General features: G+C 36.3%; 1 protein-coding gene across 1 annotated transcript in view; it reads left to right on the top strand.

Annotated features, from left to right (window-relative positions):
- The window catches only part of DTWD2 (DTW motif tRNA-uridine aminocarboxypropyltransferase 2), a 92,213-nt gene that overhangs the window by 3,181 nt on the left and 63,579 nt on the right, over positions 1–25,453 (top strand). The window contains exons 2-3 of the mRNA XM_012766106.3: positions 18,266–18,356; positions 22,232–22,326. Coding sequence (XP_012621560.2) covers positions 18,266–18,356; positions 22,232–22,326 — 186 coding nt within the window. The remainder of the gene's footprint in view (positions 1–18,265; positions 18,357–22,231; positions 22,327–25,453) is intronic.

Here is a 25,453-nt window from a genome sequence, read left to right as displayed (position 1 = left end):
TCCAAAGTAGAAAACAGCACCTGTATCACTCAAGGTGAAAAAGAACATTGTACCTTCACAGATGATAACAACATTGCCTATGGCTGGAAGGCAAAGTTGAAGGGTTAAGAAGGTAAAAGATGAGTCTTGTTCCCATCAAAAAGGACTTTTGTGGGCCCCTCAAGGAATTTATATTTGTCCTGAGGACTATGGGAAATCTTTGGAAGGTTTTTTTTTTTGTTTTTTTTTTTTTAATTTCAGAATATTAAGGAGGTACAAATGTTTTTGTTACATGGATAGCTTTTATTATATAATGCTTTAGTCAGGGTTGTAAATGTGCCTATCATGTGAATAGTGTTCATTGCACCTGTTAGGTAGGTTTTTACTCCTCTCCTCCTCCCTCATCCTCTCTTTTTGATTTCCAATGATTTTTACTTCTTTCTGTGTCCATGAATTAGTTCCGAATTATTACAGTACATGTGGTGGTTGTTTTTCCATTCTTGATCTACTTCACTTAGGATAATGGTCTTCAGTTCTATCCAAAATGCTGCAACAGACAGTAATTCATTCCTTTCTGTGGCTGAGTAGTAGTCCATGGTGTATGTGTGGACCACACACATACCACATTTTGTTAATTCACTCATAAATTGATGGGCACTTGGATTGATTCCACATCTTTGCAGTTGTGAATTGTACTGCGATAAACATTTGAGTACAGTGTCTGTCTTTTTGATAAAATGACTTCTTTTCCTTTGGGTAGATAACCCAGTAGTGGGATTGCTGGGTCAAATGATAGATCTACTTTTAGTTCTTTGAGAAATCTCTATGCTCTTTTCCATAGAGGTTGTATTAATTTGCAGTGCCACCAACCATTGTATAAGCATTCCTTTCTCTCTACATCAATACCAGTATCTATTGTTTTTGGACTTTTTAACAAAAGCCATTCTAACAGGGGTAAAGTGATATCTCGTTGTGGTTTTAATTTTCATTTTCCTGATGATTAGTGATGTTGAGCATTTTATTATATATTTGTTGGCCATTTTCTGTCTTCTTTGGAAAAGCATCTGTTCATATCTTTTGCCCACTTTTTAATGGGGTTGTTTGTTTTTTTTTCTTGCTAATTTGTTTGAGTGATTTTTCTGTCTTGGTCTCCTAAAGTTCTGGGTGCCCACACTTAATTTGTTTTTTTAAAAAATAAAAATGACTTGCTGAATTTTAACTTTTTTCAGTTACATTTGGTTAAAACTTTAGGATTATAATCTATCCCAACATTTCTATATGCTTTGTTATTTCTAGTGAAATTTACTACCTTTTAAAAGCTATTCTTCCCCTTGGCATGCTGTACATTTTATTTGTTTTAGATGAGTGGAATACAATTCTTGAATTATGGAGAATACTTAGGTGTTATCAGTAAAATGTAAACTAATTGATGGCTGTTTATATTTTATTCCACCAGACTGTTAAGAATTCTTCTAGTTCACTGGATGAATTTATTTACACTTATGCTTAAAATAATTTAAAAAATGCATTCTTAGATTTGAGTGATCAGTAAGACACAATTATTTGGCTATTTACTTAAACAGTATCCATTTCTCTTAAAACATTATTATAATTGTCACAGGCTAGGGAGTTCCAGAATTGGGTTTGTTCAGGAAGTGCAAAATCAATTTTACTTTTCAGCAGAATCTTGCTCGTTAGAAATACAACATATCTTAAACATGAATGGAATATCCTTTAAAAGATCCCAAACTTGTAATTTATTTTTGCAAGGCATACGTTCCATAAATTTATTCTTTCCCTTATGTGTGTTTTGTTTACAAAATCTGACTATATTCTATTTACCTCTTTGTTTCCTTTCCTAATCTCCATTCCCAAAAATATCAAATTAATTTTTTTTCAGATAAAGACAAAATCTTGGTTGATCTCTCCAAATTATGTGTCATTAGCATTATTTGAGAAGAAATAAGAAGGCTAAGTATCGTGGGGCATGGTAGAGGCACACAATATTTGCTGGATTTTTTGGTAAAGTTCAGTTATTCAATAGATATTTTTGGAGAACCTATTTGTAGACAGTGTGATAGGCAGATAACTATAAAATAACAAAGGTGGATAAGGGATGGCCTCAAGTCTCCAGTAGCTCGGGATCTATGGGAAAATGGCAAATCCATTTGATACAGGGAGCCCTCAGATTAAAAGTCTGATTTAGGCCAATTTTTTCAAATTATAGATAATTGAACCATGATGAGTCTTTTGTTACACACACACAAACAGGTGTGTAATACAGAATGTATTCAAAAAGAGTTTGAGAAACATTGAATTTTTGAGGCTCTGGGAAAACAGGAAAAAGGATCTTCTGAATTTTTCAAAGTAAAATTATTTGTAAAATAACTTTGTTCAGGAAAATCATTTTGTTAATTAAAAAAGCCTTATTTAAATTATATAACATCACAGCAGGAAGATTTAAATACTTTATATATTTATTCTATATCCTTTGGCAGTTTTTGAAATTAGGAGAACATGGTAGTTAAGAGTTGGAAATAAGAGGATGCATGTTATTAGTGTTTCAGAGATTTTACTAGAGTCTTCGATTTTGTTAGGCAATCAGATGTAGTATATATATGTTATACATATCAGTATGTTGTTTTTTCTTGTTGGGATCACATGATTAACTTTCTTCTTAGGTGGGTCTGTATAGAGTGTTATAGGAACACATAGGAAGGTGCACCTAACCCCAATTACGTTGGGGTGGCAGTGAGGAAAAGATTAGGGAAGGCTTGTAAGTGACATCTAAGCTGACACTGAAGGACATAACAAAATATTTAATCTAGGTTCTAATGTTTAGGATTAATTAGGGAAGAGACTGGTGGTGGGGGGTTGAGGGAGGGAAAAATGTGTTCTGTTGGAAGGAACAGTATGTACGGGAGTAGGGTATAGTGTATTTGGAGAGTTTGGCAGAAGGAGGGAGTGGTGAGAGACGAGGCGGCAGAGGTTAGTGGTGGTTCCCCAGGAAGAGCCAGTCAGGCTCTGTCAAGGACTTTGGGCCCAGTGCTCTAGAACTCAACAAGCCCACTTAAGTATTTTTATATTTGAATGGTGGTGACAAATTTGACTTCTATAGGTGGCTTTTAGCTGTATAATTTATACCTTATTTTATTTAAAAAAAAGCAAACTGGATGAGGATAAAACGGTAAAAGGCTTGACTGGGAAGAGTTAGGGCCTCATTCTAGAAAGATTTTAGGCACAATTATACTTTTTTATCTTATGTAGATATTGCTATGAGCTTGAAGATAAGAGTCAGAAACCTTTTACAAATCATAGGTCATAGGAATAATGGAATAGTATCAAAAACTGTGTTTTTATGTCTGTTTAAGGGAAGAAACAGCAGAGAGCATGTATACAAACTGACTCAGACCTTGAGACAAGTTTTTCCTTCTCCAAGGTTTTCTTTTCAGAAAAGTACAAAGTTGTAAGGATTACCATAAACCATACCTATATGTTTAGCACCCATTTATTAAGCTCCAGCTATCTTCCAGTTACATACCAGTTACGCATTGTGTTTTGTATACTATATATATATATGTATATATATATATATATATACTTTTTTTTTCTTATAATAACCTTCTAGAGTTGATGATGCAGTTTGCTTTTAAATGATGAGGAGGTAGAAGGAGCAGGTGAGTAGCAGAGTTGGGTCTCCAGGTCTAGTCCACTTGGCTTCCAAGCTCATACAAGTACTTGACCTTACTCCACGATCCTTGCAGAAGAGCGTTAGGATTTTGTTTGTATCATAGGTATGGTCACCGGTTGAAGTGGAGTAGTCACTCGGATGTTCTTATTGTTTAAGTTATTAACAAGATACCTGAACTTTAGTATTTCCTTTAGCTTTTTTATTCCACATATCTTAATCTTCTTCTTAGTCTTTAGGCTTGGATATTCTGGAGAAAAAAGTGATAGGGATAAAAAGTCATGAGACAGGCCGGCGCGGTGGCTCATGCCTGTAATCCTAGTACTCTGGGAGGCCGAGGCGGGCGGATTGCTTAAGCTCAGGAGTTCGAAACCAGCCTGAGCAAGAGCGAGACCCCGTCTCTACTATAAATAGAAAGAAATTGTATAGAAAAAATAACCGGGCATGGTGGCGCATGCCTGTAGTCCCAGCTACTCGGGAGGCTGAGGCAGGAGGATTGCTTGAGCCCAGGAGTTTGAGGTTGCTGTGAGCTAGGCTGAGCGCCATTGGCACTCACTCTAGCCTGGGCAACAACAACAACAACAACAAAATCATGAGAGAGAGTGAGAGGAGGAAAGACTGCAGGTATTTAAGAAGAATGAGGAAGTCACAAACAGGCAGCCCGTGGATGTTTTGTTTTGAACTCTGTTTACTAGCCTGTAAATTAGTTGTTAACAGTTAAAAATCAGGATATTTTATATAAAAATCCAGATTTCTGCCTTCTGTGAGAATGGGAAGATCTGGCAACTTGGGGACCACCTTCCTGAGGAGTAGTTGGTTGAGGTGTGCCCTTACATTGGGCACGATCTGTCCAGGTCTCCACAGCTCTCAATCATTCTTGCTTAGCTCATTTGTGGTTAGTTGGTGGCCCCCATGGACAATTGGGCTTTGATTTTGGGTCTTATGTACTTCACTGTGGCAGGTCTGACTGAGCAGGGTAAATCAGTCTGCAAGTTTGGTAGGAAAAAGTAAAAAGTGGTAATTTCCAGGGTAATTAGTTTAGAAAATTGAAACTGTTGAACTGATATGAACACTTAGGAAACAAACTATTTCGGTAAATTTAAAATCAACTAAGTTGTTGGTGATAATTTTTAGGATAAAAATTTGGATATTCTGAAAATTTATTTTTTGTGCATATTGAAAGTATCATAGTTCCAAGAGAAAATTATTAATAATTTGTTCTTTCCTATTAGTATAGAAAATATGTTTATTCTTTGAAGTAGTTTATTCATAATATATGTGGAAATCTAACTGATTTACAAATTACTGCAAGCTAGTTGTATGTTCAAAGTTGAGCAGAGATGATGTATGTCAAGAGGGAATTTTCTTCTTAACCTTAATTAAGTCTCCAAAGAGGAGTTACCAGTTTTGAAACCCACGTTAGAGCTTTCTAAATGTTTGATTAATTTTTCCTAAGAAAAAAAAAGAATTATTACCCTCTGATAGATAGATGTTTTCTTCAAAGGCCATCAAAACACATTAATTCCTTAAGTTCATTTGCCCAAAATTAATAATTCATAGTCCTATTAGTGCTTATGTAGTTAGAGAATGTATTCAGAAATAGTCTAGTCTAAAATTTGGTATCATTTATAAAGAGTTCACAAGTTACAAAGTGCTTTTACATGTACATTTTATTTCATATATGATTTACAGCCTTGTGATTTAAATAGTGTTATTATCTTTTATAGACTTTTAAGGTCAGGTGACTTGGAAGAGGCAGAGCTGCTTTAGTTTTCATTCTTTTTGTTTTTTTAGAGATTTAGTCTCGCTCTGTTGCTTAGGCTAAAGTGTAGTGATGTGAGCATAGCTCATTGTAGCCTTGAACTTCTGGGCTCAAGTGATCCTCCTGCCTCAGCATCCTGAGCAACTAGGACTACAGGCATGTGCCACCACATCCGGCTAATTTTTTAAAAAATTTTTTTGTAGAGATAGAGTCTCACTATGTTGCCCAGACTGGTCTGGAACTCCTGGCCTCAAGGAATCCTCCTGTTTTAGCCTCCCAAAGCACTAGGATTATAGACACGAACTACCATGCTTGGCCTAGCTTTCATATTTTTATTGCTATACCACATAATAATGAATTATACTTAAATGAACAGTATGACTGCCTTTGTTTTTCTATTGCCTATAATAAATATTTGCCATGAGGTGTTTGTCTTCTTCTAATCTATATAGATTCTTTTCCTTTACCTTCGGCTATGGCTGTTTTTAATTAGTTTGAGATGAGCAATTTTTAATTGTTGTCTTATTAAGGTGAAGCCTGTATCTCTTGAATCCTTTGTCTGTGATCACATTCTCATTTTATTAGTGGCTCCTCACTTTTCAGTTAGAAAGACAGATTTCAAGATATTCTTTTTTTTTTTGAGACAAAGTCTCACTCTGTTGCCCGGGCTAGAGTGAGTGCTGTGGCGTCAGCGTAGCTCACAGCAACCTCAAACTTCTGGGCTCAAGCAGTCCTCCCTTAGCCTCCCAAGTAGCTGGGACTACAGGCATGTGCCACCATCCCCGCCTAATTTTTTCTATTTTTGGTAGATACGGGGTCTCGCTCTTGCTCAGGGTGGTCTGGAACTCCTGAGCTCAAACTATCCACCCACCTCGGCATCCCAGAGTGCTAGGATTACAGGAGTGAGCCACCGCACCAGCCAGTAGGGTGAATTCTTGAAAGCATAACTGCCATTGAAATTGATGATACATAGTTACCTACGTAGTTAACAAGCAAAGCATATATATAATATTTAATATGATTGAAATTGAATCTTTAATGCAAACTCCCAAACAGGAAATCACTGAAAAAATGCAGGGATTATCATTGCTATAGCAAACCATGAATTCTTTGAGAGGAGAACCTAATGTAATACATATCAATTATATAATACCAATGATGACCCCATTATTATTATTATTATTAGTGTTTTCTCTTGACATGGAGGAGTTGGTATTTGGCTACTGATTGATTTTATTTTTAAGTTCTTGTGAAAATTTTATCTTCTTGTGAAAATTAAATTAAAAAAAGAAAAGAAAAATTGCTGGGTCAAAGACAAAGGATTTTATTACTCATGGTACGGCAGCTAGCATGAACTTCACCATGTTTGTGTCGGTTTCCCTTATTCTTCCCTCCCAGCCCAAGCCTACCCGGGCTTTAACAGAGAAGACTAGGTAGATGCCGTGCACACAGTGGGTTTGCATCATGGCTGAAGAACCTTGAGTTTAGGATTCCTGAATTTTTTATATTGGGTTGCAAACAAACTTGCCGTTTTTCCAGAGGGGGAACTTATTTCTGTCGTCCAGGACTGTCTGCCATACAGACACCTTTGAAAAGATAGTTCAGAGCAAAGGGTTAGTGCCTCACTCACAAAACATACAGAAATGTAGGAAACCCATGAAGAATTACTTCCCAAGTTCAATTATCAAAACTAAGAAATGGGGGGGAGGGGGGCGGGTATATACATACATAATGAGTGAGATGTGCACCATCTGGGGGATGGTCATGATGGAGACTCAGACTTTTGGGGGGGGGAAATGTGCATTTATTGAAACCTTAAAATCTGTACCCCCATAATATGCCAAAAAAAAAAAAAACTAAGAAATGAACGTTGATATAGCACTATGAACTATGTTCAGAATTCACTGGTTTTTCCACTAAAGTCTTTTTTCTCTAGTCCAGAATCTAACTCATAGTCACACATTGCATTAATTGTTATGTCTTAGTTTGTGATATTTCCTCAGGTTTTTCTTATTTTTCATGATCTCGATACTTTTGAAGAGTACTGGTCAGTTATTTTATAGAATGTCGCTCAATTTGGCTTTGACTGATATTTTCTCATGATTAGAACTAGGTTATACATTTTTGGCAAGAATAACTACAGAGTGATGTGCCTTTCTTAATGTATTGTATTAGAGGTACATGATATCTATATGTCATGTTTCTCATGAAATTAACCCTGATCATTTGGCGAAGGTGGAATCTGTTGGGTTTTCCCACTATAAAGTTACTCTTTTTCTCTATGTAGTTAATATCTTGGAATGGCAGTTACTTTGAGATTTTGCAAATACGCTGTTTCTCCTCAAGTTTTTGCCCACTGATTTTAGCATATGTCAGTGGTTCTTGCTTGCAACAATTACAGCTGTGGTATTCTGATAGTGATTTCTATTTCCCCCATTCTTTCTATGTTTATTGGTTAGAATTTTTCCATATGGAAGAGCTGTCTCTTCTTCCCATTTATTTATTCAATTATTTGCTTATATCTGTATGGGAGTATGGATATTTATTTTATTCTTGGGTTATAATCTAGTACATTGTCATTTATTTTATTGTTCAAATTATTCCCTCTTGGGCCGTTGGGAGTTCTTTCAGGTTGGTTCCTGGACTCTTTTGAAATTATTATCCTTTTTTGAAAACTTTCCTACTTTCTAGCACTGTGAAATGGTCCAAGCTCATCTTGTATTTTTCATGCCCCAGCCTGGACTCAACCATTTTTTTCAATAAGCCCTGGTTTATTGTAGGATGGTATTAGAAACCAAGATATGGGTACTAAGTGTGCTCATTGCTACTGGAATGTCCATATTATCAGTGGTCAGAACTAGGATATTTTTGTATATGTACTGACCCATGTATCTACCTATATCTGTATTTATTTCTGAATCTGTGTGACTTTACAAATATGAGACTGTGTGTGTGTGCACATACATAAAGACTATAAATTCCATCCAGTACTACCAGGTTCATTCTAGTCTCCCTCCTTTCTTTATTTGTAGCTTATTTCTTTGACAGTAAAAAATCTGACTCTCCTTATCTACAACATATTTACCTATTTGTTCAACTCTAGTATACACATAAAGTCTTTTCCATATTGGTAACCATAGCCCTGTTACTAATTGACTTTTAATTTGCAATCCTGGAGAATTATTAGGGAAAGCAGCATACCAGGGGATGGATTCAAATGGTGATAACTTTTATCAATTTAATTAACTTAAGTATAGCTCCTAATCAGCTTTTCCTCCCATAATTTATTTTTTTTACTTTGTCTTATATATTATAATGTTCTAAAAGAGATAAGATTAGCATTGTAGCATATTGGTAACTAGTTTATCTCAGTCTGATCATAAGAAAATGTTAAACATCTTTTCTGGTGAAAAGATGTAGAAACACAGATTGTTAGATAAACCTTGAGGTGACATCTATGTGGTGTTTTGTTTTTTTTTTAATGTTTTTTTTTTTTTTTTTTTTTTTTTTTTTTTTTTTTTTTTTTTTTTTTTTTTGAGACAGAGTCTCACTTTGTTGTCCAGGCTGGAGTGAGTGCCGTGGCGTCAGCCTAGCTCACAGCAACCTCAAACTCCTGGGCTCAAGCGATCCTCCTGCCTCAACCTCCCGAGTAGCTGGGACTACAGGCATGCGCCACCATGCCCGGCTGATTTTTTATATATATATCAGTTGGCCAATTAATTTCTTTCTATTTATAGTAGAGACGGGGTCTCGCTCAGGCTGGTTTCAAACTCCTGACCTTGAGCAATCCGCCCGCCTCGGCCTCCCAAGAGCTAGGATTACAGGCGTGAGCCACCGCGCCCGGCTTTTTTAATGTTTTTATCTGAATACAAATGAGGTGTATGCTCTGTAGAAAAAGTCATGCATTACAGAAATAAGTGGAGCATCTGAAAATCTGTCATAACCCCTATGGCAACCACCATCCATTCGCATGTACCAGATTACTGTTCTGTTTTTTAATCTTGAACATTTTGTAGCTTTATTTTGAGGTTTACTCTTGCAAATGGTCAGAATGGTAGAGAATCAGCCAAATCCCACTATATGTTTGGGAAAACGATAAAGATATTAGGAGGTATTAGGAGGTTTTGATAATATTAAGATCATTGTCTGGCAAGGGTACCAAGTAATGCTAGTGGCTGACCCCGAACCATAGCTACTATCTTTATAAGTTCCTGGAGAGAAATACTGATACGCACATAAGGCACAGTGGCAAGTGGGAAACAGGTATTAGGAGATGCCCCTTCTTGGGTCTCTGCATTACTTTCCTGTGGCTGTTATTACAAATTACAACTTGGCAGCTGAAAACAACAGAAATTTATTCTCTCACTTCTGGGGGCAGAATTCTAAAATCAAGGTGTCAGCAGGGTTTTTGTTTTCTTCCCTAAAATCAATCAATCTCAATCTCTCTCTCTCTCTCTTTTTATGAACCTGACATTGTGAACATATCCCTTGGAATCTCTGAGGGAGGATTTGTTACATGTCTCTCTCTTAACTTCTGATGGCTGCTGGCAATTCTTGGTGTTCCTTGATTTGAATCACTCCAGTCTCTGCCTCCATCTTCATGTGGCCTTCCCTTCCGTGTGTCAAATCTTCCTTTCCTCTTATAAGGATAATAGTAATTGGATTGAAAATTGCCTTAAATCCAGGATGATCTCATCCTCAGATCTTTAACTTAATTACATCTGCAAAGCCCTGATTTCCAAATAAGGTCACATTCACAGATACTGGGGGTTACAACTTGGACATATCTTTTTGGTTGACGCTGTTCAACCTAGTGTAGTCTCTAACACTTCTACACATCTTTCTGGGTATAGTAAGAAGTCAAGGTCTTGAATACTCTTACCTGGGTCATTTCTCATGGTTGTGTTTATACTAACAACTTGAGAGATGAGATCTTTCTCTCAGCAAAGAGCTGGCTCGTTTACTGCTTCCTGTAGAAGCAGTGATTTCCCAACCCCAGTGTTTCTCTCCTGTAGCAAAATCCACTCATCTACTTTGCTGTCGGACTTGGACACATGGAAAACTGATTTAAACATCATTACAGTACCATGAATAATAAAGTATTTTTTCTGTAACTCAGGAGTCTCCTATCACCCATGAAACAGAATTTATTAGTCTGTTATTAGCTTTCAAGTGGGATAAAATAAAACCTCAGACCCTGACGGAAGATACTATGTTGTTGTCAGCTTTGCTTGGGCCTGTATTCCCTCATGCAGAACTTTCTAGAAGGCTGGGTCAGAACATGACCTAGCCTAACTGGCTGAAGAGAGAACTTTTCCCTCTTTGAGGATATACAGAATAAAGAAAATATAGAATAAAATAGGGTGAGATTAATAGCCAGTTCTGTCTCTAGGAACATCTATCTAACTGGAAGGAATGAAGAAGACAGAGATGGCCTCTCTGACTGTAGGGCCTGTTACTATTCAGTGACCTGAGCTTCCAGGAAATGTGGCTCAGTCCATGTCTTGGAATCTAGTTGGACTCAGTCAGATCAGTAGTGCCTCTTTTGTGGGAGGAAATGGGCAGCATGACTTTTAGTCTGAATGGTACAATTTAAAACTCTGGCCTTTATATGAAGTATGATTTGGAACCAGTCTCATTCTGCAGTCACATCTCATTACTGAGTGAACACATCTCAGATATTTTATTCGGCAAATGTTTATTATACGTATCCTTTTACCAAGCTAGGTACTGGGGGTATTAACATGAATGAAACTTTGCCATAAGGAACTTTATTATCATAAGGAACTTTAATGGGAGAAACACATATAAACGGATAACTGTAATATAGCATGAATAATGTGCTTTAGGAGCACAGAAGTGGGAGGAACCCACTACATAGAGCTTCATGGGGAAGTGGTATTTAAACTACTCTTTAGTACCTGGCTTTTCTCAGTGCCGTTGCTCTGCCATGAATTTTTATAGTCCTATACTGATTAAAGTAGTTTTCCAACCTCCATTTTGTCATCTATCCAATTCCCTTTCAACAAAGTTCATTATTTTTTTAACATCTGGGTCTACTCATTTTATTCCTTTCCTGGAGACCTTCTGTGCTTATATTTTAGTTAAAGAAAGGAGCTCAGACTCATGAGTGATATCAGAGTCCTGCAGGTCAGTGCTCAGCTTGCCTACTTGTCTCCTTGTCCACCATACCCTTTGCATACTCCTTCTCCAACTATACCAAACTGCTCCCTAAAAACAGGTGTTTTTATATTTGCCTCTGTGCCTTTGTTCTGTTAGTTTTCCTCTATGAAAGACTCCTTCCTCATCTCTGCTGTCTGCAATCATAGAGTTTCAAGGTCCAGCTCAAGTGCCATGTCTTGCAACATGGAAATCATTTCTTATCCTTCCTGCAGTCTTCCAAGTTTAAATCGTTTAATCTTTTAACTCCTTTGTCTGTTTTTCCTGCTATACTGTTAGCTTCCTGTGAGTTGGCTTCTTCATATTTCTTATGGTATCTTTAACCACATATCCTTAATTACTTTAAGCCATTTTATGCTGGAGAATTTTATGGATGTTTTGGTTTTGACCTTTTGCTTCTGGATCCTCTTTCAAACTCTTAAGGTTGATTTGTTTATCTCCAAATGTTTTAATTCTAGTGCTGGGCTCTCTGGGGCCTAGGGCAGTCAGATAAAGTTATGTGTTAAAACTTTCCATTGAGCATTTCCATGGCATAACTGCCTGTGTGGACTTAATAAAATAAATTGATTAAAGGCATGCATTTTGGAGTCAGACAGAAATGTTCTCTCCCCAGCTCTTTTTTTTCTCTTAGGAAAGTTATTTAATCTCTCCAAGCCTTAGTTTCTTTCTTTTTTTTTTTTTGAGACAGAGTCTCACTTTGTTGCCCAGGCTAGAGTGAGTGCCGTGGCGGCAGCCTGGCTCACAGCAACCTCAAACTCCTGGGCTCAAGCAATCCTCCTGCCTCAGCCTCCTGAGTAGCTGGGACTATAGGCATGCGCCACCATGCCCAGCTAATTTTTTTTCTCTATATATTAATTGCCCAATTAATTTCTTTCTATTTATAGTAGAGATGGGGTCTCCCTCTTGCTCAGGCTGGTTTTGAATTCTTGACCTTGAGCAAGCCGCCTGCCTAGGCCTCCCAGAGAGCTAGGATTACAGGCGTGAGCCACCGCTACTGACCATAAGTTATTTCAGGGAGAGGGTTTCACTCTGTCACCCAGACTGGAGTGCAGTGCCTCAATCATAGCTCACTATAACCTCAAATTCCTGGACGCAAGCAATCCTCCTGCCTCGGTCTCCTGAGTATATGGAATTATAGGCACACGACATCATGATTGGCTAACTTTTTAAGAGACAGGGGTCTTGCTTTGTTGCTCAGGCTGGTCTTGAACTCCTGGCCTCAAACTATCCTCCTCTCGGCCTCCCAAAGTGCTGGGATTACAGGTGTGAGCCATTGTGCCCAGCCTTCATCTTTAAATTAGGAGAATAATACTATCTCTTTTTGACAGTTTTTGTGAGAATAAAATATAGTGTAGTGCCTGTAACATAAAAATCTATAGTAAATATTAAATTCTTCCTCTTTACCATTTTTTCCTCTTTCTCTTCTCCTTTTCCTTCATTCTCTTTATTGCCTCCTCCTTTTTCCTTCATGAAATTATTATTACTATTTATGAAATTATAGTCTGTTTTGCTGTTATCCAGCATCTTCACTGTTTGGGGAGTTTTTCTAGATTCAGAAGCCCATAGGCAAATCAGTAATTTTGTGTGTGTTAATGCTGCAGGTCACCATAAATAAATTGCCTCATGGTGGAGAGTTTGTTATTCTGGGGCTTTTAATAGTACTCAGTTATCAGCTATACATAAATGTTGTATTGATGAAAACCACTTTTTTGGGGGCAGGGGCATCAAAATCAGTGGCTTATTCCAAACAATATTTATTGTTTTATGGAGTAAGGTAACACTAACCTAAATCTTAATATATTTTCTATATTTTATATCAAAGAAAATTCTCAAATCTCTTTGTGCTCTTTTGAAGAAATGGACATTTATGTAAATTTAGGAGGAATTCACCCCCAATAAATCAGCTGTATAAAATCTGTATTTTAAAATATAGACAGTTTTTAGAAAAGGGAAGGAGTTGAGAGACTAAATAAAATGAAAATGTTTCTGAGTAACATGGTCCCTTCTTTTTATTTTTTTTTTTTTTTAAGACAGAGTCTCATTCTGTTACCCCGGCTAGAGTGCCATAGCATCAGCCTAGGTCACAGCAACCTCATACTCCTGGGCTCAAGCAATCCTTCTGCCTCAGCCTCCTGAGTAGCTGGGACTACAGGCATGTGCCACCATGCTTGGCTAATTTTTTTTTTTTTTCTATTTGTGATAGAGATGGGTCTGGCTCTTGCCCAGGCTGGTCTCGAATTCCTGAGCTCAAACAATCTGCCTGCCTTAGCCTCCCAGAGTGCTAGGATTACAGGTGTGAGCCACCATGCCCAGCCCCTTTCTATTCTTTGTAAAATATCTCTAGCTTGACCTTTGACTTCTTGCTTGTAAGGATGAACATCCATGCTCTTCCCTTTAGTTGGCCAGTGGATAAAGAGCATAGTATTCTGCTACACACAGACTTGGAGGCTCAGTTTGATAAATAATGTGGATATTCTTTTTTGATTCAATCATTATTTGTTCAATATCCAGTATCCAATATATGCACAGTTGGGGTCATACAAAAATGATTTAAGGAATTTTTTCCTGAAGAATTTATAACAAATTATATGTGAAAGAAAACATATCTAAGTAATATTTAAGACAAATTATGGAAGTATAAAACAAAAGTTTACAGAGGAAAGAGTGATTGGCTTACTTTGCTGCTAAGAAAGCTGTTTGCTGTTTTTTATATATCTATTTCTATAAAAGAAAAGGAAGTAAATAATAGGATAACTGAATGTAAGATGATTATGATAAGCTTCCCAGTCTTAGTTGATCTCTCAGTTTGTCATCACTGTTTTAGTAAGGAATTTGTGTAGCTACTGTATATCGTCATCTCTCTGGATCCAAAGCTTTTGTTCTCCAGGCATCTGGCCTCTACGAAGCCTTCTTTAATTATAATAGTCACCTAAACTTTAATAATTATAGATCCTATAGTAGGAACAAACATATCTATAGGCCAGTGATATAATTATTTTGATTATATACTATAATTGATTAAAAAAATTAGGATGTATTTCTATTAGATATACTTATTTATCTTTTATTACTTACATTTATAATATATTAATTTATGATGTGCCTCATCAAACATACACAAAAATATATATTAAAAAATAAGAAATAATGGTGAAATAAACTATTTGAAAATGTCTTACTAATAATGATATTATGATGGAATCTCACTGCCATTATTCATTATTTCAAAGCACAGTATATACTTAGGTTGAGATTCATTGTTAGTGACAGTAAGATGTGAATCCACAGTTCAAATAATGATAATTTTTCCACTGCTCTAGGCATGCCCTCTGAGGCACAGGTCTCTGAAACTCTCATCTAAAGATATTTATAGAGTTACTTTCTGTCCTACAACAGTGATTTTTTTCTAAGTCTGTCCTTTCTCCACTCCTTGAAGCCAGTTATAAGGAAAAAGAATCTAGTAAGAAAAACAATTTTGGGGGATGTGAGAATATCATTGTTATTTATAATGATTCAGTCAGAAATATAAGATGTTATCTACTTTGCTTCTAGAGAGATGCTTCTTTAAGAGATGAGAATTTATTATAATATTATGTTAATAATGTAAAGCTGTTTCTCCAACTTCATTGATAATGTGGAATATATAGTTTCAGAAATTAAAAACCTAGAGTTTACCTTACAGATCATTTAAGTTTCTTTAAAATTACAGCAGAGGGCACTGTGGTATTTAGTTTTTCAAAGCCTGTTTTAAAATTGGGAAAATTGTCATTTTATGTGTAATGCAGTGTATCTATTCAACTAATTCAGTGAAAAGCTATGAAACATTTTGTTCTTTGGTTTTTCACTCTGTTTGGACTATAAAAATTTTGTTGAGAATTGGAAAATTTGAGGTACACTATTTTTCTGAGTTCTACATTTGTTTTTGTTTAGTAGATAAAAGAAATCCCTTAAAAATAGCAACTGTTGTAAATCTATTCACTGATCTTTAAAATGAATTTATGTGAGATTATCTTGATTAAAATCAGTACTATGAGGAAAAAAGCTTTCAGTGAATATTATGTAAGAAATTTAATTAAGCTTCTGAAAAATGTTTTTATAGGTCCTAACATCTTTAGTCATATGTCAGATGTAATTTTATTAGCCCACAGGCTGTCAGAGATCGCATGCCCAGAGTGACAGATTACCTTTGTATTATAGCATTCACTTAGGAAGCAAGTCAGTGTTAGTCTGATAGGAAGCCTACATATTTGTTTCTACATCGTTAATGAAAAAGAAGAAAAAAAACCTATTTTATAAAGTTCCCTTAGGAAAATTATTTGAGGGTTTGATTTATATTTTAAGAATATACATTTTTTAAACAATTTTTTAAAAAATATAAATTTTTTTTTTGAGACAGAGTCTGTTTCCCGGGCTAGAGTGCCGTGGCGTCAGCCTAGCTCACAGCAACCTCAAACTCCTGTGCTCAAGCGATCTTCCTGCCTCAGCCTCTTGGGTAGCTGGAACTACAGGCATGTGGCACCATGCCCAGCTAATTTTTTCTATATATTTTTAGTTGGCCAATTAATTTCTTTCTATTTTTAGTAGAGACGGGGTCTCGCTCTTGCTCAGGCTGGTCTCGAACTCCTGACCTCAAACAATTCGCCCACTTTGGCCTCCCAGAGTGCTAGAATGATAGGCATGCCTTAATAATGTAATTGACATTAATTGGGTTATATAGATTTTAAAGAAGGTAAACTCTAATGAATAGAAAAATAGTGTTTATACTCCCTTTAAAATATACTATAAATGTAGAGAAGGGGAAATCTCAGCTTCTGCTTTGGTCATTCTGTTATAAATTAGCTAAGAATAGTAGCCAATAATGATTACGTTTTTATAATGTTTGCCAGAAATTCAGTGGTTATGCCTCAAAACTTTCTTGGTGCCTTAGTGTTACCAGTTTTGCAAAGGAGGAAATTGAAAAAATGTGACATGCCCAAAGTCACATAGCAAAGCAGTGACATTGTTAGTGACATATCTAAATAGTTACTCTCCAAACCCATACTCAGTTGGCCAGTTTATATTTCTTTATATATTAATCTATTCCTCAGATCTATATAAATTCTAGAGGTAGCTTTTTACTTTAAAATGAATGTTCATTATTGACAAATAATCAGTTTTGATATTCAGTTATGTGTTACTTTTTTCCTATCAAGTATAATAGTTCATAGGAAGTGAGGAACTTATAAATTTTTTTTTTTTTTTTAAGATATGGGGTCTTGCTGTGATGCCCAGGCTGGAGTGCAGTGGCTATTCACAGGAGCCATAATAGTGCACTGCACTCTCAAACTCCTGGGTTCAAGCGATCCTCCTGCCTCAGCTCTTGAGCAGCTGGGACTACAGGTGCATGCCACCGTGCCCAGCAAAGCAAGGAACCTTTAAAAAGTTCTCTTGGGCATGGATAGTGAGAACAATAAACTCCATAAAGGCAGAAATCTTTGTTTTGTTGTCGCAAGTGCCTAATGTTTGGCACTTAGATATGCAGTAAATATTTGAATAAAAAATTGTTGAGTTTGTAAATTATTTAATTGATAATTGATTTGAAATATTTAAACCTTCTAGAAGTTAAGTTTGGATGTAGAGAGTTCTTTTGTTCCTTGGAAAAAGATTTCAGAATGAGGAGAGCAATTACTCTGCACTTAGGCACTAGTGTAGTAAGAGATGGTTTCTGGTCACCATCATGGTGCATGCCGAGCATTATAGAGGAGGAAAGTAGGAGAAAGATTGCTATTAAGGTAGCAAATAAGCACAAATTCATCTTATAAAGTAACTTGCTAAATGTAAATTTGGTATGTTGGAATTGCAAAATGTTTTAAAGAAATGTAGTTTTATTAGGTTGAAGTCATTGTAATTAGAATTAGGTTAATAAAGAGGACATGCTTTAAAATAAATAGGTAATGATGTTTTATGAGCTTATCAAAGCATGAACCAAAGCAATTAGTTTTAGCTTAAATCACAGTTACAGTGTTTACAGTGTTTATAAAGTGCTTAGTTGTTTTTCCTTTAGTAAATATTTTCTTCAGTGAATATTTTTGCCTTTTATGTGTTACTGCTTACCAAAATGATCACAAAATATGACAAAGGAAGACCTGACACTCTGAATTTCACTTATAATACAAACTAATTGCTTAAGCAATAGAGAGGACATGGAGGAGAAATCAAAATTTGATATATAAGAAAATGAAGGGATGGGATAGGAAATTGTGTAGGTGGAGAAAAGTATCCCTAGGTGGAGATGGGAGGGAGTGTAAAGGTATTTCTTCATGTAGAAGAGTTGCCAGATTTCTCTCTGATATGAGATCTGTTCTTGATTTGAGATGCAAGTTAGGAGAAGTGTTGCTTTATGAATGGTGACTTGTGAGTGTTCTTCCATTAAAGATAACTAAGGTAAGACTTTTTTGAGGTACTTTATTAATATGTAAATGGTAAACAATTTACTCGAATTTCCCCCTAAATTCTCATGTCTAAAGTCAGATTGATTAAATTCATTCTTGGTGTTTCCTTTTGAAAAGAATGCAGTTTTAGCAAACCTCTTTATATAAATGGGGTGGGATTTAGGAAATTGTTATATCATTGCATTTAAAAACTTTACAAGTTTTCTTTTTCTTTCTACTTTTCAGCCGGCCTCAGAAAGTGTGCTTGTGTCCATTTCTACCAGTGCACCCTTTGCATATCTCTACCCACTTGTATATAATTCAGCATCCAGCAGAGGTGAGTAAGATTTTGTAAAATATATAATTTCAGATAGAATATTAGTGCAACAGAGCAAGCACACAGATAAGCATACTCATCCTTCCCAGGTCTTTAGCATTTCCTGGAAAGAAATTGATGATAAATGCTTTCTCTTTGAGAAAAAATTGTTTCCTTTATTTATCATGTGATAGTATAGAGTCATGTGCTTTAGGGACAGATAAGATTTCATAAAAATTGTGTTACTGAATAGTATAGAAATTTAGAACTACAACAACTTTATATGAAGAAAAGATGAGATTTTGTGAGTAAAGAGCTAAGAAAATCATTTCTTTTTTTTATTTTGCTCATAGCTTATGTTTCTTGATGTCTTGCTGAAGTGGAAATAGCTTTAGCATTTTAGTATTACAAGTACAAAGTAAATGTATAAGTAAGTTTTTGATTTTGATTTCATTTATATATATATATATATATTATTTTTTTTTCTTTTTCTTTTTCTTTTTCTTTTTCTTTTTCTTTTTCTTTTTCTTTTTCTTTTTCTTTTTCTTTTTCTTTTTCTTTTCTTTTCTTTTCTTTTTCTTTTTTTTTTTTTTTTTTTGAGAAAGAGTCTCACTCTGTTGCCAGGCTAGAGTGCAGTGGTGTCATCATAGCTCACTGTAGCCTCAAACTCCTGGGCTCAAGCAATCCTCCTGCCTCAGCCTCCCGAGTAGCTGGGACTACAGGTACATGCCACCATGCCTAGCTAACTTTTGAAAAATCAGTTTTTTAGAGATGGGGTCTTGCTGGTCTTGAACTTCTGGCCTCAAGCAATGCTCCTGCCTCAGCCTCCCAAGTAGCTGGGATTATAGGGGTGAACCACCACACGCAGTTGATGGCTTTTTAAATGTGGATATTTTCATCAATTTGTAGCAATTTTGATGTTTTCAAATCTTTTATTTTTTAACTTATTTTTTACCATGTTTAATCCATGATTTGGATGATCCATCCATAATTGTGTGTGCTACAAATGTATTTTATGCATACATAGATATATCTATACAGTTTCTTATCAACAAAGGAACTTTCTGATCTTCATCTAACTCAATAATACTGGGCTACCTGTGCTTAACTTCACTATTTTCAATAAAAGGATGCTAATTTGATGACTGTCCCCTAAAAAAGTGATTAAAAAACATTTGGATAGGCTCCAGGAGAGGGCTTTGGGAAAGGAAAACTTGGTAGAGGTAATATGGAAATTATATGATAGAGCATTTCAAAGAGTAGGTACAAATATGTAGAAAATTACTTAAGGATAAAAGCAAAATTACAAGCAGCTCAAAAATTACAAGAAGCTTTATAAGAAAGAAGCATTTTGTTAAACTATTTGGCCTTTGTGCACAGTATGTAGTTAGCCATAATAATGCAAACACTGTTGCTTTGGGAAAAACTCTCAAACTGTGTTTTTCCCTCTACTGTCACACCACAGCAATCATCAACACAGAAGAAGACTTCTGTGACCACATGTGGGGGGTTTTCCCCACATACCAAGCAGTGGACACCATCTGGGTATCTTCTAATTCAATTCTGACACTATCTACTGGAAGATAGTGTCAGATCCCACAGCGTGAGGGCTCAGTCCTCGAAACTGTCCCCTTCCCCTAGATGCTAGTAGCAAGTCCAGGCCTCTGGAACTTCTGACAGACTGGCTTCAAGTTGGAATTCTCATGGCCCCCTCTTTCAGTTTGATTAGTTTGCTAGAGCAGCTCACAGAACTTAGGGAAACACTTATGTTTACTGATTTATTACAAAGAATAAACAAACAGCCAGATTAAGAGAAACATAGGGTGAGGTCTGGAAGGGTCTTGAGAGCAGGAGCTTCTGTCCCCATGCAGTCGGGGTGTGCAGACTCACAGGAATGGGTTTTTACTCACCTTCTATCCGCCTCCACACGTTCAGCTTTACAGAAGCTTACCGAACCCTGTCCTCTTGTGTTTTTGTAGAGGCTTCGTCATAATAATAATTGACAACTGTGTAGAAATGTGATTGGACAAAAAGCACTTGATGTAAACCCAGCAAGGCCTGTCTATTCAGATGCCTCCTGGCCTCTCTGTGCAACATTCTTTCTTCCAGGGTATGGTGCAGGAGCCTCTCTGGAATGAGGGTGTTTTGACCCACAGACAGATTAGGTACTGCCTTGGGCAGGTGAAAGGAGGACAGGAGAAGGTCAGAGAGAGAAATTCTCTCTAGAGGCCTGAAGTGACCCAGCATTATAACAAGGATTATGGAAGTTATGAACCAGGAGCCATGGATAAAAACTAATATATGTGATAATACCACAACTATTTATGGATTTAACTTAAAAATATTAGAAGATGTGAGGGTAAGGATTGGTGTTAGAAAGCTAAATCCTCATTTATTATGAGAGGCTGTAGTTTAAAGTGGACTAGTTAAGATGAGGGCTCTGGAGCCAGATTGCCTGAGTTCAAATCCTTCATAGCTCTGTAAATTCTGTAACCCTGGGCAAGTTCAGCAACCTCTCTGTGTTTCAGTTTCCTCATTAGTAAAATGAATGAAATGACAGATATATTTCTTTCCCAATTTATTGTGAAAAGTAAATGAATTTCTCTTTCTTCCTTTCTCTCTGTCCCTTTATATATATATATATATATACACACACACAAACATATATATATTTACATTAATGTTAGCTGTTATGCTAATTGGTAGTTTTTAGATAATATCTAAAATTGATAAATCAAGAAATAGCAAAGCTCATATTAGATAGACATATGGAGATAACTACCAGAAAAAAATAACTAAAGGAGTTAAAGTAATTGCCTCTGGGAAGTGGTACTGGGGAGTGTATCTGGAAATAGGTGTGGCATTTTAAATCTTTTGACACTGTTTAATTTGACATATATATGTTTATTACTTTGATAAAAGTTGGGAAAGTTATTAAGTCTGTGTCAGTGTCTCATAGCGGTGGTAAGGAGGGAAGAACATTATATGAAACACTGAAACATGTCCTAAAACCACCTAAAGCAGAGTAGCCAATCACCTGGCTCTATAGGATTAAGGATAGAATTTTTGTGGCAACAAGAAAGGTGGTTTCCAATGTTGGGAACTAGGACGTTGAAAAAACTACTGATGATAGTCAAGTTAATGGAATTTTCAGAAATGGTCACCAGGTTTCTCTACTCTAAAGTTATTATTTTGTTCTCTTTCCATACTGTATTCTTTGGAAGCAAGGGCCTAAAACACTCTGGGAGGGAGAGATTAAGCTCCACCTTCTGGACTGGGAAGTATTGACATTTATTACTTAGAATTCTTTTGTGAGGAAGATTTGTACCTTCCCCTCACTTATTTATTTATTCATTCATATCATTTTAGACTCTATTTTACACTTTGGGTTATAACCCAATATTATGTTATTTGTAATGTTTCTGAAATTGTTCCATTTTAGCCATTAATAAGATTGGCTTCTGTGTCCCTTTGATGTGCCCCATTGTTTAGTTTTTTGAACACTACCTTGCTTTCTGTGCATAAAGATCTAAGCAATTATCTTCAACCTGAAGTAGTACAAAATTGTGATTACTGTTGAAATAAAAAAAAGTGTTAGAATAAATGATTCAGTTTAGTTAAACACAAATTTACATTTGTATAGTCCTAATCATTATATAGATTAATATCTTGTTTGATCACTTAACCTATAAACATATTCAAACAGAATAAAAAGGTATGCTTTTATTATGCTTAGTACTGATAAATCAGAGAAACTTACCTCCTTTTATTAAACTGTGCTCTTTAGTAAAAGACTTGTGAAAGTTATATGTAAAGTTATGAATCAGATTTTCATCATAAAAGATTTAAAACTGTTTAAGCAAAAATCTATGTTGTAATTAATTTTTTAATTAAAGGAAAACAAAGTGTTGCGGACAGTTCCTCTACTAGCAGCATGCCTCCCCCAGGACAAGTGTAAAGTAAAGATTGGTCGTCGCTTCAGTGAAGAAAGGTAAATTAACTTTTAGGGCAATTTAAAATAACTCTTTTCTACACAGACCCTTAAAAATGATTTTCTTCAGCATATTCATTAGACCGAGAACATGGTCTAAAAACTGGAAATTAGAAGTGGTCAATAAATTGAAGTTCTGCATCCCCCACCCCCAACAAAATTATGTAAGACAAGCCAAAGCAAAACAAAAACAGAAATAAAAACACACAAACCAAATGGTACAAATAAAGGAATAGTCTTATCTGAATTCCATAGTAATATATGTTAAACATAAAAGGCAAATATATTTATTGTTTATTTCATTTTTATTAAAAGTGCCTTCAGGATGGTAGGTTTCTTATATTAGATTTAGTTCAGCTTTTTCCTATGGTGCCTAATAAATACAGTGCTTACTAAGTAAATTATTATTCCCTGATAAATTTTAAATTAAAGCAGATTAACTATTGATTTAATGTGAATCTGATAGTTCGATGATTAATTGAGGCTTTTTTTAGAGGTAATCATGGGGAACTGATAAGAGACCTATTGCCTTGGGTATCTTTTGTAAATGGAATTTTAAAAAACTCATTTTCAGCCGGATGTGGTGGCTCACGCCTGTAATCCTAGCACTCTGGGAGGCCCAGGCAGGCAGATCATTCAAGGTCAGGAGTTCAAAACCAGCCTGAGCGAGACCCTATCTCTACTATAAATAGAAAGAAATTAGGCCGGGTGTGGTGGCTCACGCCTGTAATCCTAGCACTCTGGGAGGCCGAGGCGGGCGGATTGCTCAAGGTCAGGAGTTTGAAACCAGCCTGAGCAAGAGCAAGACCCCGTCTCTACCATAAATAGAAAGAAATTAATTGGCCAACTAATATATATATAGAAAAAATTAGCTGGGCATGGTGGCGCATGCTTGTAGTCCCAGCTAGTTGGGAGGCTGAGGCAGAAGGATTGCTTGAGCCCAGGAGTTTGAGGTTGCTGTGAGCTAGGCTAATGCCACGGCACTCACTCTAGCCTGGGCAACAAAGCGAGACTCTGTCTCAAAAAAAAAAAAAAAAAAAAAAAAGAAATTAATTGGCCAACTAAGAAATATATATATATATATATATACCCATATATACATATGTATATATATATATACATATATATATATATATATATAAAATTAGCCGGGCATGGTGGCGCATGCCTGTAGTCCCAGCTACTCGAGAGGCTAAGGTGGAAAGATCGCTTGAGCCCAGGAGTTTGAGGTTGCTGTGAGCTAGGCTGACACCATGGCACTCTAGCCTGGGCAGCAGATGAAAAAAATAAAAACAAAAAAACCTCATTTTCACTTATTTGCCTTTAGTATATGAGAAAACAATTGATTTTTGTATATTAAATCGGTATCCATTGACTTTGTGAACTCATTTATTAGTTGTAGAAATTGTTTTGTAGATTCCCTGGAACTTTCTGTGTAAGCAGCATTATCATCTGCAAATAGAGTCATTTACACTTCCTCCTTTCTGGTCTTTATACTTTTTTTTTTTTTTTTTTTTTTTTTTTTTTTGAGACAGAGTCTCGCTTTGTTGCCCAGGCTAGAGTGAGTGCCGTGGCGTCAGCCTACCTCACAGCAACCTCAAACTCCTGGGCTCAAGTGATCCTTCTGCCTCAGCCTCCCGGGTAGCTGGGACTACAGGCATGCGCCACCATGCCCGGCTAATTTTTATATATATATCAGTTGGCCAATTAATTTCTTTCTATTTATAGTAGAGACGGGGTCTCGCTCTTGCTCAGGCTGGTTTTGAACTCCTGACCTTGAGCAATCCGCCCGCCTCGGCCTCCCAAGAGCTAGGATTACAGGCGTGAGCCACAGCGCCCGGCCCAGGTCTTTATACTTTTAATTTTTTTTTTCTTGCTGTATTGCAATAACTAATACCTTGTACAATGTTTATTAAAGTAGTGAAAGCCAACATCTTTACCTTGATCTCAATCTCAGGGGACATTGTTAAATATATTGGCTGTATTTCCCCCTTCCTCAACATTATTGAGATATAATTGATAGATAAATATTATATATATTTACAGTATACAATGTGATGTTTTCATATATGTATACATTGTGAAATGATTACCACAATCAAGCTAATTAGCTTATCTATCACTTCACAGAGGTTTTATGATTGTTAAAGATGTTAAATAATATTGGGAAGAACACTATGGTATAGGTGTGTCAGGTGAGATAAAATGAGGTAGTGAAGTCAAAACACCTGAAACGAAAGACATTTATTACTCACAGGCACCAGAGAAGTTAGGGTGCTGATGGGAAGCCAGTGGAAGTCTGAAGACAGCAGAGCTCTTAACCATTGGGTGGGTTGGGGGAGAGGTGAGGAGGAGACCTGTGGGACTATGCCTTTATTAAAGTCCTTTATTAAAGGTCCCTTGGGATCCTATGGCTTTGGGGCCACACATGGCCTTTTGACCAAATCCAAATTTTACAGAACAAATTCTTTTAATAAAGGATTTTCAAGTACACAATACATTATCATTAACTATAAGCACCCATGTGGTACAATAGATCCTCAGATCTTTATTTTTGTAATGTCATTTATCAGTTTCTAAAGTGCTGAGAGTTTTTTTTAATGAAGAGATGTTTGCTGAGTTTCATGAAATGTTTTGTCTGCGTCTGTTGAAATGATCATGTAGATTTTCTCCTCGGTTCTGTTAGTTTGTATTATATTAATTGATTTATTTATTTATTTTTTTTTGAGACGGAGTCTCGCTTTGTTGCCCAGGCTAGAGTGACTGCCTTGGCGTCAGCCTAGCTCACAGCAACCTCAATCTCCTGGGCTCAAGCAATCCTCCTGCCTCAGCCTCCCGAGTAGCTGGGACTACAGGCATGCGCCACCATGCCCGGCTAATTTTATCTATATATATTAGTTGGCCAATTAATTTGTTTCTATTTATAGTAGAGACGGGGTCTCGCTCTTGCTCAGCGTGGTTTCGAACTCCTGACCTTGAGCAATCCGCCCGCCTCGGCCTCCCAGAGTGCTAGGATTACAGGCGTGAGCCACCGCGCCCGGCCTAATTGATTTTTGAATGTTAAATATCCTTGCATTCCTAAGATAAAGCTCACTTAGTCATAATATAGTATTTTTTTTGTATATTA

The sequence above is a fragment of the Microcebus murinus genome, chromosome 11, assembly GCF_040939455.1.
Source record: "Microcebus murinus isolate Inina chromosome 11, M.murinus_Inina_mat1.0, whole genome shotgun sequence".
Classification (NCBI taxonomy): domain Eukaryota; kingdom Metazoa; phylum Chordata; class Mammalia; order Primates; family Cheirogaleidae; genus Microcebus; species Microcebus murinus.
Note: the sequence above shows the minus strand (reverse complement) of the source record. Positions and strands in the feature narration are given on the sequence as shown.